This window comes from Leptinotarsa decemlineata, unplaced genomic scaffold (assembly GCF_025532065.1).
Source record: "Leptinotarsa decemlineata unplaced genomic scaffold, Ldec_3_MD MMD2_P_RNA_scaffold_2, whole genome shotgun sequence".
Classification (NCBI taxonomy): Eukaryota; Metazoa; Arthropoda; class Insecta; order Coleoptera; family Chrysomelidae; genus Leptinotarsa; species Leptinotarsa decemlineata.
The window spans coordinates 23,234,502-23,251,437 of NW_027412529.1; the positions used below are offsets into that span (position 1 = coordinate 23,234,502).

General features: G+C 32.2%; 1 protein-coding gene across 2 annotated transcripts in view; it reads left to right on the forward strand.

Annotated features, from left to right (window-relative positions):
• The window catches only part of Golgin104 (coiled-coil domain-containing protein 186), a 51,019-nt gene that overhangs the window by 21,727 nt on the left and 12,356 nt on the right, over window positions 1-16,936 (forward strand). The window contains exons 6-8 of one of the 2 annotated variants that reach the window (XM_074185839.1): window positions 272-511; window positions 2,098-2,226; window positions 15,054-15,272. In XM_074185839.1, the coding sequence (XP_074041940.1) occupies window positions 272-511; window positions 2,098-2,226; window positions 15,054-15,272 (588 nt within the window). The remainder of the gene's footprint in view (window positions 1-271; window positions 512-2,097; window positions 2,227-15,053; window positions 15,273-16,936) is intronic. The other variant, XM_074185842.1, reaches the window with a different exon arrangement.

The window sequence follows — 16,936 nt, forward strand, 5'->3', positions numbered from 1 at the left end:
TTTTTAGGAATGGTTTAAATTTTTCTTAGTGACATTTTTCTAACATGATTCGGCAATTTGTTAAATAGCCTGATACCCATGAAAATTGGACTTGATTCTGATCTAGCCAGTCTATGATTTGGTATTTCTAACAATGTTGAATTTCTTGTGCCGTAATCTTCGTATCTCTCATAGTTTCCGAGATCCCAATGGTGAGGATCGAATTTGAAACACCCTAATGTTTGTTGTATTTGTCGAAATCTAATTGATTTTTTTTATTTGGTTTATTTAGGTTCAACAGCTAACTTGCCAAGAAACATTACTCAGAAGACAAATTAAAGAACAAGAAACAAGATCTAGCATTCAGACTGACAAACTATCAGAAGAAATACAAAGACAAAAGGAAGAAATTGAAGACATCTCGAAAAATTTTAAAAACGTGTCAAAATTATGTGATCTTTACAAACAGCAACTGACAGATTTGAAAGGTGAAAACGCATTAATGAAAAGAAAGTATGAAATGTCGGTCAGGGTAAGACTTTATTATACATTTAAGCTTTACTAGTTTCAATTCTTAACTACATGATTTCATGTGTTTTGTATAGGTTACGTTAATAATTATTGTGACAAAAGCGATGAGGGAATGGGCGGAATGATATGTTTGTTTTCAAAGCAGGTACTTCGGAATTGGTTTGAATCTTCGTTGGTAGTGAGCGTTGATTCGTTTATATTGGTTGAATCAAATGATATGAAACGAGATCAATTTAAGTGCAGAGACCAATTATACTCTTTATTACCCATTGTCCCATCTTCACGTCTGTTCTCTAGGCGATAGTTCCTTGGGTTCTTCGTTCCATTGTGAATTGGTTATTTGGATTGAAGGAGTTCAGAAATTAAAGAAATTCTTTGGTTGCTCTTCTCCTTGCTGCCATACCACGTATCATGAATCTTACAGCCAGCAATATGGTTTCACTTCCGCTCGCTCTGGGGCACCTTGTTCGAAATTTTCCACGAGAAAGTTTACCACCGGAGGACTTAATGGGTTGCTCATTGCGTTGCCATCAGTTTGTTTATAGATAACACAAGGCGCTCATGTCTGCCGAAAATGCTCCGCTGATTAACTGGTCTTTGACCAGAACCATAGCATAAAAGGAGACCACGATGAGGCTTACTAGAATTTTATTTATACCTAACCTCATCTTTTTCCACCTTCTTGATAAAATGTCTCTAGTCTTTGATGAATGACTATGTTATTCCCGTGAGTGGCTGCAGTATGGTAATTAGGTGTTTGGCCAGCTATTCCTGACGCATTAAAGATGAATCTCAGTGGTACAGTCTTTTCGTGAATTTTCAGCAGACCTTTTTGAGCCACTTAGAAAACATTATGGCTATTATCAATCCTGTCAGCCATGTCATGAAACAGAGCCAGTCATATAAATTTCCATGAAGAAAGTAATCAATAAATCATCGTTATTTCCTGAAACTCATTTCAAGCATGGAAATTGTCAATAAGTATAATTAGCAAAACATTACAATAAGTTACTCTCACAATAAGTAAGTAAAGAGAAACAGAATACAATAAAAAAGTGATAAAATTTACAATACATAATGTCAAGTAATTAGTATAAAATGAAGATGAAATGTTCAGTTGCCTAAATGGGTCTAAAAAAATTCATTGATCATGTGGGAAGTAGATTCAAATAGTCATGTTATTCTGAAATAAGTTCATGTTAGTTCTTTTTTTTTCATGATAATCAAAAGTTATATAATGTGATAGGCATAATTTGAGGACTATTGGTCATCATTGCTAGTTTGTGATAAGATATGTATGTGGCCAAGCCGATTGAGAATTCAAATCCACAATACCATTCATTCAATATAAGATCATTTACTTTCACGGCAGAAGTCGCAATTGAAAAGAACAAAATCTGAGATGGTAGACTCAGACTACACAGACTACTGCTACACAGTAGCAGACGAAACGTTTGGTACTATAAGTTTTCTCCGACCTAGGCCTACCTGCTCGTATTTTCTACTTGTTACGAGTTCATTTAAACTAAACTAATTTTTAAGAGTAATTCGTGGAGTTATTAATTGTTCAATACTTTCTTTTTTTAGGAAATAAATAAAGAGCTACATCAGTGTCGTAAAAAAATTGAACAATTGGAAAATTTGGATAACACGAGTAGTAATAGTAGTTCCAATTCTTCTCTCAATGTAACTGAGCGCTCTGCAGATCAAGTCAAGGTAATGTTATTATTTCTCTGAAATCCTTAGTTTCCATTTGATAAATGGATTATACTTTATCATCACAAAATATAAAAATCGAATCTACATAATAATTAATGTTTCGTGTAACTATTTTAAATGTCAACTCTTCGACTAACATCTTTATTGTTTTGAAAGGGTTATATTTTTAGGAGTGATTAATTTTTTGGGAAAGAAAGTTTTTGGCTTTCTACTACTCCATCTGATACAAAAAAATGGATGAGAGAATCTTCCAAAGAAAGGAAGGATTAATCAATTTGAAAATAAGTAACTCTATACATGGATGTGTAGATCATGCAAAGAAGTAACTTTCAGACACAAACTGAAAGAAAGTCCTCCTGAAACAGCTACTTTCATATAAACATTGAATTACACGAAAGAAAAAATTCTTTCGAAACAAATACTTCTATATGAACACTGAATTATACAGAAGATACTTTTCTCTATTCAGTTTGTATATCGAACATTCGTGGAGGAATAAGAATCAGATATCATTCACATGAGTTCTACTTTGAATGAATGGTAATAAATTGTACTCACATGGAACACTGTCACCCTAACTGGTATACACGTGTTTCGCCTTAAGACACTTGCCCTAAGGCTCTTCAGTACCAAATTGGATAACATTATAGAAAATACACACACTTCATTCATGAATTACGATTTTGAATGTCACGGAATAAGCTTGATCTGCTTATGTCATCGATGACATCGTAATGACATTCATTCACCTATTTGATTTAATCCCAGCCATGAGGAATCTTATTTGATTTGAAAGGGTTATATTTTTAGGAGTGATTAATTTTTTGGGAAAGAAAGTTTTTGGCTTTCTACTACTCCATCTGATACAAAAAAATGGATGAGAGAATCTTCCAAAGAAAGGAAGGATTAATCAATTTGAAAATAAGTAACTCTATACATGGATGTGTAGATCATGCAAAGAAGTAACTTTCAGACACAAACTGAAAGAAAGTCCTCCTGAAACAGCTACTTTCATATAAACATTGAATTACACGAAAGAAAAAATTCTTTCGAAACAAATACTTCTATATGAACACTGAATTATACAGAAGATACTTTTCTCTATTCAGTTTGTATATCGAACATTCGTGGAGGAATAAGAATCAGATATCATTCACATGAGTTCTACTTTGAATGAATGGTAATAAATTGTACTCACATGGAACACTGTCACCCTAACTGGTATACACGTGTTTCGCCTTAAGACACTTGCCCTAAGGCTCTTCAGTACCAAATTGGATAACATTATAGAAAATACACACACTTCATTCATGAATTACGATTTTGAATGTCACGGAATAAGCTTGATCTGCTTATGTCATCGATGACATCGTAATGACATTCATTCACCTATTTGATTTAATCCCAGCCATGAGGAATCTTATTTGATTTGAAAGGGTTATATTTTTAGGAGTGATTAATTTTTTGGGAAAGAAAGTTTTTGGCTTTCTACTACTCCATCTGATACAAAAAAATGGATGAGAGAATCTTCCAAAGAAAGGAAGGATTAATCAATTTGAAAATAAGTAACTCTATACATGGATGTGTAGATCATGCAAAGAAGTAACTTTCAGACACAAACTCCTAAAAATATAACCCTTTCAAATCAAATAAGATTCCTCATGGCTGGGATTAAATCAAATAGGTGAATGAATGTCATTACGATGTCATCGATGACATAAGCAGATCAAGCTTATTCCGTGACATTCAAAATCGTAATTCATGAATGAAGTGTGTGTATTTTCTATAATGTTATCCAATTTGGTACTGAAGAGCCTTAGGGCAAGTGTCTTAAGGCGAAACACGTGTATACCAGTTAGGGTGACAGTGTTCCATGTGAGTACAATTTATTACCATTCATTCAAAGTAGAACTCATGTGAATGATATCTGATTCTTATTCCTCCACGAATGTTCGATATACAAACTGAATAGAGAAAAGTATCTTCTGTATAATTCAGTGTTCGTATAGAAGTATTTGTTTCGAAAGAATTTTTTCTTTCGTGTAATTCAATGTTTATATGAAAGTAGCTGTTTCAGGAGGACTTTCTTTCAGTTTGTGTCTGAAAGTTACTTCTTTGCATGATCTACACATCCATGTATAGAGTTACTTATTTTCAAATTGATTAATCCTTCCTTTCTTTGGAAGATTCTCTCATCCATTTTTTTGTATCAGATGGAGTAGTAGAAAGCCAAAAACTTTCTTTCCCAAAAAATTAATCACTCCTAAAAATATAACCCTTTCAAATCAAATAAGATTCCTCATGGCTGGGATTAAATCAAATAGGTGAATGAATGTCATTACGATGTCATCGATGACATAAGCAGATCAAGCTTATTCCGTGACATTCAAAATCGTAATTCATGAATGAAGTGTGTGTATTTTCTATAATGTTATCCAATTTGGTACTGAAGAGCCTTAGGGCAAGTGTCTTAAGGCGAAACACGTGTATACCAGTTAGGGTGACAGTGTTCCATGTGAGTACAATTTATTACCATTCATTCAAAGTAGAACTCATGTGAATGATATCTGATTCTTATTCCTCCACGAATGTTCGATATACAAACTGAATAGAGAAAAGTATCTTCTGTATAATTCAGTGTTCGTATAGAAGTATTTGTTTCGAAAGAATTTTTTCTTTCGTGTAATTCAATGTTTATATGAAAGTAGCTGTTTCAGGAGGACTTTCTTTCAGTTTGTGTCTGAAAGTTACTTCTTTGCATGATCTACACATCCATGTATAGAGTTACTTATTTTCAAATTGATTAATCCTTCCTTTCTTTGGAAGATTCTCTCATCCATTTTTTTGTATCAGATGGAGTAGTAGAAAGCCAAAAACTTTCTTTCCCAAAAAATTAATCACTCCTAAAAATATAACCCTTTCAAATCAAATAAGATTCCTCATGGCTGGGATTAAATCAAATAGGTGAATGAATGTCATTACGATGTCATCGATGACATAAGCAGATCAAGCTTATTCCGTGACATTCAAAATCGTAATTCATGAATGAAGTGTGTGTATTTTCTATAATGTTATCCAATTTGGTACTGAAGAGCCTTAGGGCAAGTGTCTTAAGGCGAAACACGTGTATACCAGTTAGGGTGACAGTGTTCCATGTGAGTACAATTTATTACCATTCATTCAAAGTAGAACTCATGTGAATGATATCTGATTCTTATTCCTCCACGAATGTTCGATATACAAACTGAATAGAGAAAAGTATCTTCTGTATAATTCAGTGTTCGTATAGAAGTATTTGTTTCGAAAGAATTTTTTCTTTCGTGTAATTCAATGTTTATATGAAAGTAGCTGTTTCAGGAGGACTTTCTTTCAGTTTGTGTCTGAAAGTTACTTCTTTGCATGATCTACACATCCATGTATAGAGTTACTTATTTTCAAATTGATTAATCCTTCCTTTCTTTGGAAGATTCTCTCATCCATTTTTTTGTATCAGATGGAGTAGTAGAAAGCCAAAAACTTTCTTTCCCAAAAAATTAATCACTCCTAAAAATATAACCCTTTCAAATCAAATAAGATTCCTCATGGCTGGGATTAAATCAAATAGGTGAATGAATGTCATTACGATGTCATCGATGACATAAGCAGATCAAGCTTATTCCGTGACATTCAAAATCGTAATTCATGAATGAAGTGTGTGTATTTTCTATAATGTTATCCAATTTGGTACTGAAGAGCCTTAGGGCAAGTGTCTTAAGGCGAAACACGTGTATACCAGTTAGGGTGACAGTGTTCCATGTGAGTACAATTTATTACCATTCATTCAAAGTAGAACTCATGTGAATGATATCTGATTCTTATTCCTCCACGAATGTTCGATATACAAACTGAATAGAGAAAAGTATCTTCTGTATAATTCAGTGTTCATATAGAAGTATTTGTTTCGAAAGAATTTTTTCTTTCGTGTAATTCAATGTTTATATGAAAGTAGCTGTTTCAGGAGGACTTTCTTTCAGTTTGTGTCTGAAAGTTACTTCTTTGCATGATCTACACATCCATGTATAGAGTTACTTATTTTCAAATTGATTAATCCTTCCTTTCTTTGGAAGATTCTCTCATCCATTTTTTTGTATCAGATGGAGTAGTAGAAAGCCAAAAACTTTCTTTCCCAAAAAATCTTTATTGTCTTTATTGTTTTGTTGTGTTGGTTGTTATTTCATTCATATTTCAGTGTTTCTTTCAACTATTAATTTCTCATTATTATTAGCAAAGTCTTATATTATTTTTTATTATCCAATCCCCATTACATCTTCTTAGAAATTGCTGGACCTAATCACAAGTCTCTGGGTTCAACACTTTTCATTGTGCTTGAAATGAATCTTCGACGGGGTTGAATATAATGTTTTAGTTGTTTGTGTAATTAAATTACTACCGTTAAGTATAACAATATCAATACTAAAAATGTATAATGTGTTCTACCGGTGGCAAATTTATTTCCAATAATATTTCACTAATCACAAACTAATTTATTTACAACACTTAGCAACTAACGCTTAATTTGAAGGTGGTTGACAATGTTTCGTAATGTATTTCATCAGTTCGGACTTCCATTGACTAGTATAATATAAATTGATTTGAAATCCCTGAAAGAATCTGTAAAAAATTAAAAAGATTAACCGAAAAATAACAATTTTATTAAACAAAAAACGGAAAGTACAAAGAAATAACGTACAAGCAACAACCAAGAAAATAAAAAAATTGAAATATTAATACAAGCTGAAAATTGAAAAATTAAAAAATATTAACAAGAAATGAAAATTAAGAGATTCCAAACCAAGTTACGAAATGTCGTGACGTAACTTGGTAAAATTACGAAATCGGTAAAAGATGGAAAGGAAAAAAACTGGATAATGAAGACAAACTAGATGAAAATTCAGGTAAACAAGGTACCCTCAACGATATAATGATAGCTGTGAATGAAATGAAGAATAAATTATTTGAAATGGATAAAAACTACTCTGATTTAATGACCAAATACAAAGAACAAATCGATGTCAATAAAGGACTACAAAACGAAATAAGAGACCTGAAAAAACACATAAACCATGAGATTGATGTCAGGGAGCAGAAGGAACTTAATAACAACATTATTATTAAGGGAGTTCCGGAATCAGAAAGTGTAGAAAACCTAATGGAGATCGTGAAAAAAATGAGTAGTATACAGACAGAAAATGAAAATATTAGAGTATATAGGCTTGGGAAAGGATCCAAATATCCAGCACCATTAAAGGTATGTTTTGAAAATCAACAAAGTAAGGAGAAATTTTGGCAAGTTACCAGAAAAAAGAGAATTACTACCAAAGATATCGGTTTCGTTAACCCTTTGATTGAACCTATATAAGTTGACCATGACCTTACAAATAGAAAACAGGAGCTATATAAAAAGGCCAGAAATTTCAGAAAGGAACACAATTTCAGGTTTATCTGGGTCAAGGATGGAAACATTTTCCTGAAGAAGGATGAAGGTAGCAAAGTTAACCTGATTAATGACGAACATGACCTAAATAACTAGTTCTTAGGCTGGCAAATAAACTTCGCATTTGCTATGCTAATATGCAAAGTTTGCGTAATAAGTTGGAGGAACTACATTCTTTTATAAAAACAAATGGCTGTGATATCTTGGTATTGACAGAGACGTGGCTGTCTGACAATGAAGTTCAATTTTTTTATCTAGATGGATTTGTGGCTGTTCATTTCTGCAGAGAAGGAAGAGCTGGAGGTGTTTCGCTATATATTTGTGAACATATTGATTTCAGTATGACAGAAAAAGTTTATGGTTCTGATCAATATAATTTAATGGTAGTTTCGTTAAAATCTTTAAATCTGCAAATATATGGTATGTAAAGATCACCTAAATATCAGTTTAGGGAATTTATCGATATATTTCAGAATATATGTAACAAAAGGAATAAAACTATTGTACTGGGAGATATGAATGTCAATCTCCTGAATGCAGATTCAGAAGAAACAAAAGAATACATTGCTGTGGTAACTATGAGTGGTTTTAGAGTATGTAACATACTTGACCAGAATAATGCAACTAGACAAACAAGCAAAACGAATTCTCTACTGGATCATGTCCTGGTTAATAAAAATATGAAGTGTGATGTCTCAATATACAACTATGCTCTGTATGATCATAAGCCATTAAATATCAATGTAGATATTGAGCCTGTATGCTATAAACCAAAGATGCTAACAAACTTTAGTGTAGTTAAGCAAGATTTATTCAAACAAAAATTTAGGGACGCGTCACAAAATTGTGAATCCATTGATACAATGGATACGCTAACAAAGGTAATACATGCATGTAAAGAAGGTTCTAGTTATAAGATAAAATCAAAACATCGCAAAGGGAATGATTGGATGACCTATGATCTATTGAACTTAAAGAACGAGATGGTATATATAAAAAAATAAATGGAACAAATCCAAATTCTGAAAATCTAAATAAATTGTGGATAGACTTTGAAGTATTCAAAAATAAAGTTACCAATGAGATAAGGAAACAAAAATCAATTTACTTCAAAGCAGAATGGCAAAAAGCAGGAAACAATGAAAAAAACAATGGAGAGTAACAAACTCGATAATAAATATAAAGAAGGAAAAAAACGAGTCAGTTAAATTAGTTACAGATGATAGAACTATCACTGACCCTCAAGAGGTGACAAATATGTTCAACAGGTATTTTACTAGCATAGGTCAATCAATTATTTCCAATATAGATATTGATATAGAAAGTGTAGATTTTGAGGAACTATCGTGTGGCAACTCATTATTCCTAAAGGAAACCAATGCTAAAGAGGTATCTGAAGTCATAATTGCACTCAATAAAAACTCTGCAGCAGGGCACGACAACATATCCGTTAAAGACATAATATTAATTGAAAAAAAATGTCATTTCCATACACGTTAATTTGATAAACGATATTTTCAAAGCGGGGATATTTCCCGAGATACTGAAGACTGGAAAAGTAATACCAATATTTAAGGGTGGTGATAACAAAAACTTAGAAAATTATAGACCTATAACAATTGTGTGCTCATTCTCTAAAATTATTGAAACTATAATAAAGACAAGAATAATGGACAAGACAAGAATAATGGAATAATGGATCGTAATGTGGGATTTGATGAGTATCAGTATGGTTTTATCAAGGGTAGCAGCACTCTAAGCGCCACAATAGAATTCATTCATATTATTACATCGGAATTGGATAAAAAAAGAATGGTTATTGCAGTGTTCATTGATTTAAGAAAGGCATTTGACGTTGTTGACCATACTGTTCTTCTGAACAAACTATGTTGCATGGGTATAAGGGGCAAAACTTATTCTCTCATTGAGACATTTTCAAAGGAAAGATCCCAGTTTGTCGCTGTTGGTGAGAGCATGAGTGAGCATATAAAAAATAATTGTGGCGTACCACAGGGATCCGTTTTGGGACGTTTTGGGATCATATGGGGTGATCTCTGGAAAAACCGTTTACATGCAATTTAAACTAAAAAATAGAATTTGTGGAATTAAGAATAAATAACTTACCATTAATGAATGCTGCAAAAACCATACTCATAATAGACTCATAATAGATGATAAGTTAAACTGTTCAGGATACATAGAACATATTAATGATAAAATTGTACCAATGTTAGGAGCTCTATATAGGTGTTCCAGTTACTTGAGTTTCAGTAATAGATACTTGGTTTACAATGCATATATATTGGCGAATCTTAGGTATCTGTTAATCATATGGGGTAATTGTGACATTACTAATTTCAAAAAAATTCAAACGCTACAAAATAAATCAATAAAAATTTTATTTCAAATTCCATTTCGAACCCACACAAATGATTTATTCTCACAGGCTGAACTACACCCAATTAAATATCTACTTAAACTTGAGCAATGCAAGAACATATATAAAAAAAAAATCAAAAGCAACAACGATCTACTAGTCAACAACCAGTTTTATGAGTATAATACAATGGGTAGAAATGACTTACACCTGAGCATGGTAAGAACGAACAAAGGATTATACAATCCTTTTACACATGCTATAAAAATCTTCAATGAATTACCTGTCCATATACGTGAGTTGCCGGGCATTCATCAATAGTTTAAAAGAACATCTGAGCCTCGAGGCACATTACTGAAACGTTGATACTATGAGCTTTATAGTGTCTTAACTATGTCGAACTATATGCTGTTGTTATATTTTAAATAAAAAAAAAATATTCAACAGTTTTATGGAAATATAGGTATCACATAATAACTATTCCTATTTGTACTAATGTATGTGGCTGCTACGCCACTGGTGTAAGGCTAAGGGCGTATGCCCAGAGAACAGTCTCCAGATCAGGAAACAGTGGGGTCAGTCAGTATCGATCGGCGGCTGTGGTTGTAACTATAAAATGTATAAAGCGAACAATGTAAACGTGGTTGTACCTGATGTATATGTATGTGTGTGAATCTCTCTGGATATTATCGATGTCAATAAACCTATATCTATCCGAAATATCAACAGATTATTTCCACCACCACCTACATAACAGTATTTTTATGGAATGTACCGTTTTGTTATTATTAATTCCTGAATTTGAATTTGATAGGTTCAAAACACCCTCAAAACAGTTTTATTTCAATTTAGTTCGTATGAATTACATGGTTACAAGAGTCATTGGTAACAGATGTCAAAATGGAGTTCCAAGGTATTTCCTTACTTATGTCCTAGGAAACCATTTTTAATTATCACATAATCTCTCATTCCAAATAAACTCGTAAATATCGCCCTCTTGAAATATCTGCCTCTATACTCAGCTCTGTTCTGAATAGGAAATTGGTTACATTTTAATACATACCGTTAGTTCCTGTCCAACATTAGAGTAAATATTAATCTGTTTCATTTAAATGAAGTATTTAGTGAACCTTGTATACATAGAAATGTTTCAGATGATTCACATGAAATGTTGAACATAATTGAGTGCGCCTTTTTACTAATTCACATGTTACTAATTCACATGGTAAATTCACATGTTTCGCTGACGACACCACTATCCTCTGGCATAGCAATACATCCTCCAATTTACTTGATCAAATCATCGTCGACATAAAAACGGTTAAAGAGTGGTGTGATTCCAATCTCTTATCATTGAACATCGATAAAACAAAGGTGATCACGTTTAGATGTAACATAGGGGAAGTACACTTGGAAAATGTAAAAATTGAAAATTTGGAGAAAAACAAATTTTTAGGGCTCTTCATTGATGAAAATCTAAAATTTGATTTCCATGTCGACTACTTATGTAAAAGACTAGCAGCAGGATGTCATGCAGTGAGAGTTGTTGCAAGAGAGTTGGACACTACTATCACAAGATCAGTTTATTTTGCACAAATTGAATCCTATTTACGTTATGGAATTTGTTTCTGGGGAAATTGTGCAAAATTTCGTTTCAATATGGTAGTCTCTCTACAAAAAAGAGCCATCAGATATTTATGCAAGGCTAGCTACAGGGATTCATGCCGCCCATTATTTGTGAAGCAAAAAATTCTGACCTTAGTATGTCTTTTTATTTTGGAAACAGTGTGTCTTATCCACAAAAAATATAAAAATCAATTTGGGAACACCGCAACTTATAGTACACGTCAGTCTTACTCCGTTTCCCTTCCCACACCTTCTCTAGCCCTTACACAAAATTCTATTATTTTCAATAGCAAGAAGTTATTTAACCACCTTCCCATTAATTTAAGGCGAATATATAATGGAAAGAAATTCAGAAAGAAAGTGAAAGAATACCTTGTTGGGAGGCCCTATTATAGTGTGGACGAATTCTACCAAGGCTCTATCGAATAATTGACATGTAGCTTTGTGTAAACAAGTTATTGAAACCAACACAAAATGGCTATCAATGTTCATTATGTAGAATTATATATTTACGTTTACTTAATATTCATAAATTCATGTACTTATATTTGTAGCTGTTCAGCTGGACTTAATATTGTTCTGTCCATATACTCTGCTCCGGTGTTTAAGCATTATTTTATAGTTTGTATTTGTTAATTGTCCCTTATACATGTTTTACTTTACTAGACTTTGCCAATAAGATGTTTATATCTTGGGTAATAAAGCATATTTTGATTTGATAATTAATCGTCAAATCAGGAGCATTGTAAATAAATAATGATATTACAGGAATTTAGAAATGAACAGAATAACTCTTCTTATTTTTATGGAATGTACCGTTTTGTTTCCATTCGTTTCTGCATTCGAATTTAATAGCTTCAAAACAACCTCAACGCGAATAGTTTTGTTTCAATTCAGTTTATATGAATTAAAATGATGCTCAAAAATACTTTGGTAATAAATGATAAAACGCCGTTTCATATTCTAAACCTTCACGATATGTAGCTGAGGAATAAAAGGATTAATCAAAATTAAAGAAGACCAAGGGGCTTGTGAGGAGGATTCAAATTCAATTTGTGATACGAGTCTGTGTGAGATAACTATGCCTCTTTATGTCAAAAAATGGGCAGAACACGCAGGTAATCTCCAATGCAAGATGTAGATACTCAAAATGAGATAAAATTTAACAAACTTTATTAAACATATGCTATCTCGACAAACAAATGGTAATGGTTTAATGGCATTGGACGGTTCATCTTATTTGTAATGGCCAATTTTTTGTTCGCAGTATAATTTATCAAATAAAACTTGTCAATTTTCACCTCAAGAAAATGTTCTAAAACTCAATAGTAGCTGAACTGGAGAGGCTATATAAACTGTTAGATGCTTTTCATAACACCACAAAATCCTGATGAAATTTTAGATATTCTTGAAAGGAAATATAGCCAGCCGTCCAGAACAGATATTGGATGAATTTATCAGAAGTACGTCAGTTGTCAAAAGTTGAAAGTCTAGAAACTTTCATGAATTTCAGTAGTGATGTTCTTATTATATCGTCTGTTCTGGATGGAAATTTCAATATATTCGATCAGTTGAAGTCATCATTCATAATCACTACGTTGATGATTACCTAGATGGTCTCATTAAAGAGACGATCAAGCTGGTAAGCGATGTCATTCATATTATTATCGTTCATAGCAAAAATACCAAAGTATCTTTTGTCAGAATAATCAAGTATGGACGTTGATATACAAATATAGGATGAAAACATTCTGGTTATGATCTGGCATTCATCTAAAGACTGTTTTCACTCCAAACTAAAATTTCACAAAGTCTCCGATCAAATCGTAAACGGTTTGAAAATACCTTCAAAACGTCAAGTACTCAAAATGGTCATGTTGGTATATGATCCCATTGGTCTATTGTCACAGATAAGTATAAATTTAAGAATACTTCTGTAAAATTTATGGAGGGCAGGTATCGGATGAGATGATTATATTAGCGAAAAAATGTTCATAAAATGGAGATTCTGGTTGAAATAATTAAATGAAGCTATGAAAATTGATATTTTTTTTGCTACTCCTACAATACGAAGAATGCCTTGTTCACTCAGTTTTACATTTTTTTGGACGTGAGTGAGGATGCATACGGTACTGCAATCTATCTTCATTTGAAATTTGAGAATAACGTAGAAGTTATATTGGTAGCAAGCAAGAGTGGTACCAATTGAAAACTTTTTTTTTTTCATTAAAAATATAACAACAACGTACAGTTCAACATAGTTAAGACACTATAAATATAAAATATGTTGTTATTCTCCCTAATCAGCAAAAATTCTGGTCTCGGGATTCACAAACATTCAACATGACAAGTGAAACACAAAAACTAGTAAACCACTACAAAGCTCATAATATCAACTTATCAGACATGTGCCTCGAGGCTCAGATGTTCTTTTAAACTATTGATGAATGCACTATAGCCCGGCAACTCACGTATATGGACAGGTAATTCATTGAAGACTTTTATAGCCTGTGTAAAAGAATTGTATAATCCTTTGTTCGTTCTTACCATGCTCAGGTGTAAGTCATTTCTACCCATTGTATTATACTCATAAAACTGCTTGTTGACTAGTAGATCGTTGTTGCTTTTGATTCTTTTGTTTTTTATTTTATATATGTTCTTGCATTGCTCAAGTTTAAGTAGATATTTAATTGGGTGTAGTTCAGTCTGTGAGAATAAATCATTTGTGCGGGTTCGAAATGGAATTTGAAATAAAAATTTTATTGATTTATTTTGTAGCGTTTGAATTCACTACAGTAAAATAATTATTTTACGCCTGTATAATCATACAATAAACTGTATTAATGAGTTTTAATATGGATTTTCAACAAAGAATTGGCAGCATGAGTGGGTAAAATTTTGGAATAGAGTGATATTTCTCAATGGAAATGGGTTCCAACTTCTCATAATATTATAGATATATGCACTAGAATCTCACCCAGAAGTTTGTCTACATATGAATCTAGTTGGTTGAAAGGTCCTGAATTTTTTTATGGACCAGAGAATGAATGACCAAAGATCCCAGGTATAGATTTCACAAAACTGGGGAATATTTTTTCAAAGGTTCTCTTGACTGAAGAGCAAACTGATCCCGAAATCATTCAGATCAAATCTCACTACACTTACCTAAAGCTAATTAGGATGGGTTATAGGATTCCCTTCAAACTTCATGCTGATTGATAAAAATTCCCAGTAGAATAACTGAAATTGAAGATGTATGTACCATTCAAAAAGAACCAATCATATATATGGTTGCATTAACCTTTCTCGATTTTGTATATTTAAATATATAGTTTTTTATTGTTTTAGGTTATTCAGCCGGATGTTGAAATTGACAAACAAACGTTAATAGAACATATAGTAAAACTACAAAGATTGAGTGCAAAAAAATCGGAAAAAATTGATTTTCTTGAAGAGCATGTCAATACTTTAGTAATAGAATTGCAAAAAAAATCCAAGCTACTGCAGAGTTATATCCTCCGAGAACAATCTGGGACTTTAACATCTGACAAAATGGACAGTAACAAGGTGAGTAATTTAGAGAGCTTATAATGACCAAGCTTAAGAAAGACATCTCATATTAGTGAAACTTTTAAGGCATATGGTTTATCTTCAAACTTCCATTACCAAAAAATGTCAACATTTGCAATATAAAAATACAAATGGAAAAATGTTTGGATTATTTGATTTAAAAAAAAATTAAATGATAGTTCGATCAAGATCCAATAAAGTTTAAATCTAATTATTGAAACGATAATGGCTGCCCTGTCGAGGTCGAAATAAAGCAAGTGTTTTAAAGACCAGTTATTGAAGAATACTTTGCGCAAATTTTTTATTGATATTTTTTGAAATCGTTATGTAGGTATTATAAATACAAAAGTGGAAATGAAAATTATTATTGTAAAATCTTAAATGTTATGAAGTGATATCAAAATACCATTCCTTGTCAAAGAAATGAGAAAAACCTAAATTGATTTGCAATATGTCATATGTTGTTGTCACAACAGTTGATACTGGTTGTGTATTCATTAACAATGAGATCTGATTTTGATCACTCAAATAGTAAAGCAGAATCGCATTTATAAGCTTTTGGAACTTTTTTTTAATTAAAACTATAAAAATAGCATTCAGTTCAACACAGTTAAGACACTATAAATATAAAATATGTTGTTATTCTCCCTAATCAGCAAAAATGCTGGTCTCGGGATTCACAAACATTCAACATGGCAAGTGAAACACAAAAACTAGAAAACCACTACAAAGCTCAAAGTAGTACTCGTATCGCATCAGACATGTGCCTCGAGGCTCAGATGTTCTTTTAAACTATTTATGAATGAACTATAGCCCGGCAACTCACGTATATGGACAGATAATTCATTGTAAAAGAATTGTATAATCCTTTGTTCGTTCTTACCATGCTCAGGATTAAGTCATTTCTCCCCCTTGTATTATACTCATAAAACTGCTTGTTGACTACTAGATCGTTGTTGCTTTTGATTATTTTGTTTTGTATATGTTCTTGCATTGCTCAAGTTAAAGTAGATATTTAATTGGGTGTAGTTCAGTCTGTGAGAATAAAATATTGGTATGGGTTCGAAATGGAATTTGAAATAAAAATTTTATTGATTTATTTCGTAGCGTTTGAATTTTTTTGAAATTAGTAATGTCACAATTACCCCATATGATTAACAGTTACCTAAGATTCGCCAATATATATGCATTGTAAACAAAGTATCTATTACTGAAACTCAAGTAAATGGAACACCTATATAGAGCTCCTAACATTGGTACCATTTTATCATTAATATGTTCTATGTGTCCTGACCAGTTTAACTTATCATCTATTATGAATCCCAAATACTTGGTTATTTATTCTTAATTCAATATTTCCACAAATTCTATTTTTTTGTTCAAATAGCCTTTAAACGGTTTTTGCAGAGTTCACTTTAAGTTTATTATGTGCAAGCCAATTTAAGTATTTAGAGAGTTCTTCATCAACTGTGTTCTCCAGTAAATGTAAATCATATCCACTGTATCCAAAAGGACCGCGTCATCAGCGAACGTGAAATACCTTCCCTTAAACCCGGCCTGCCTCAGTGACAGTTCCATCAGTATATATAACAGGGGTCCCAAAACGAATCCCTGTGGTATGCCACAATTATTTTTTATATGCTCACTCATGCTCTTACTAA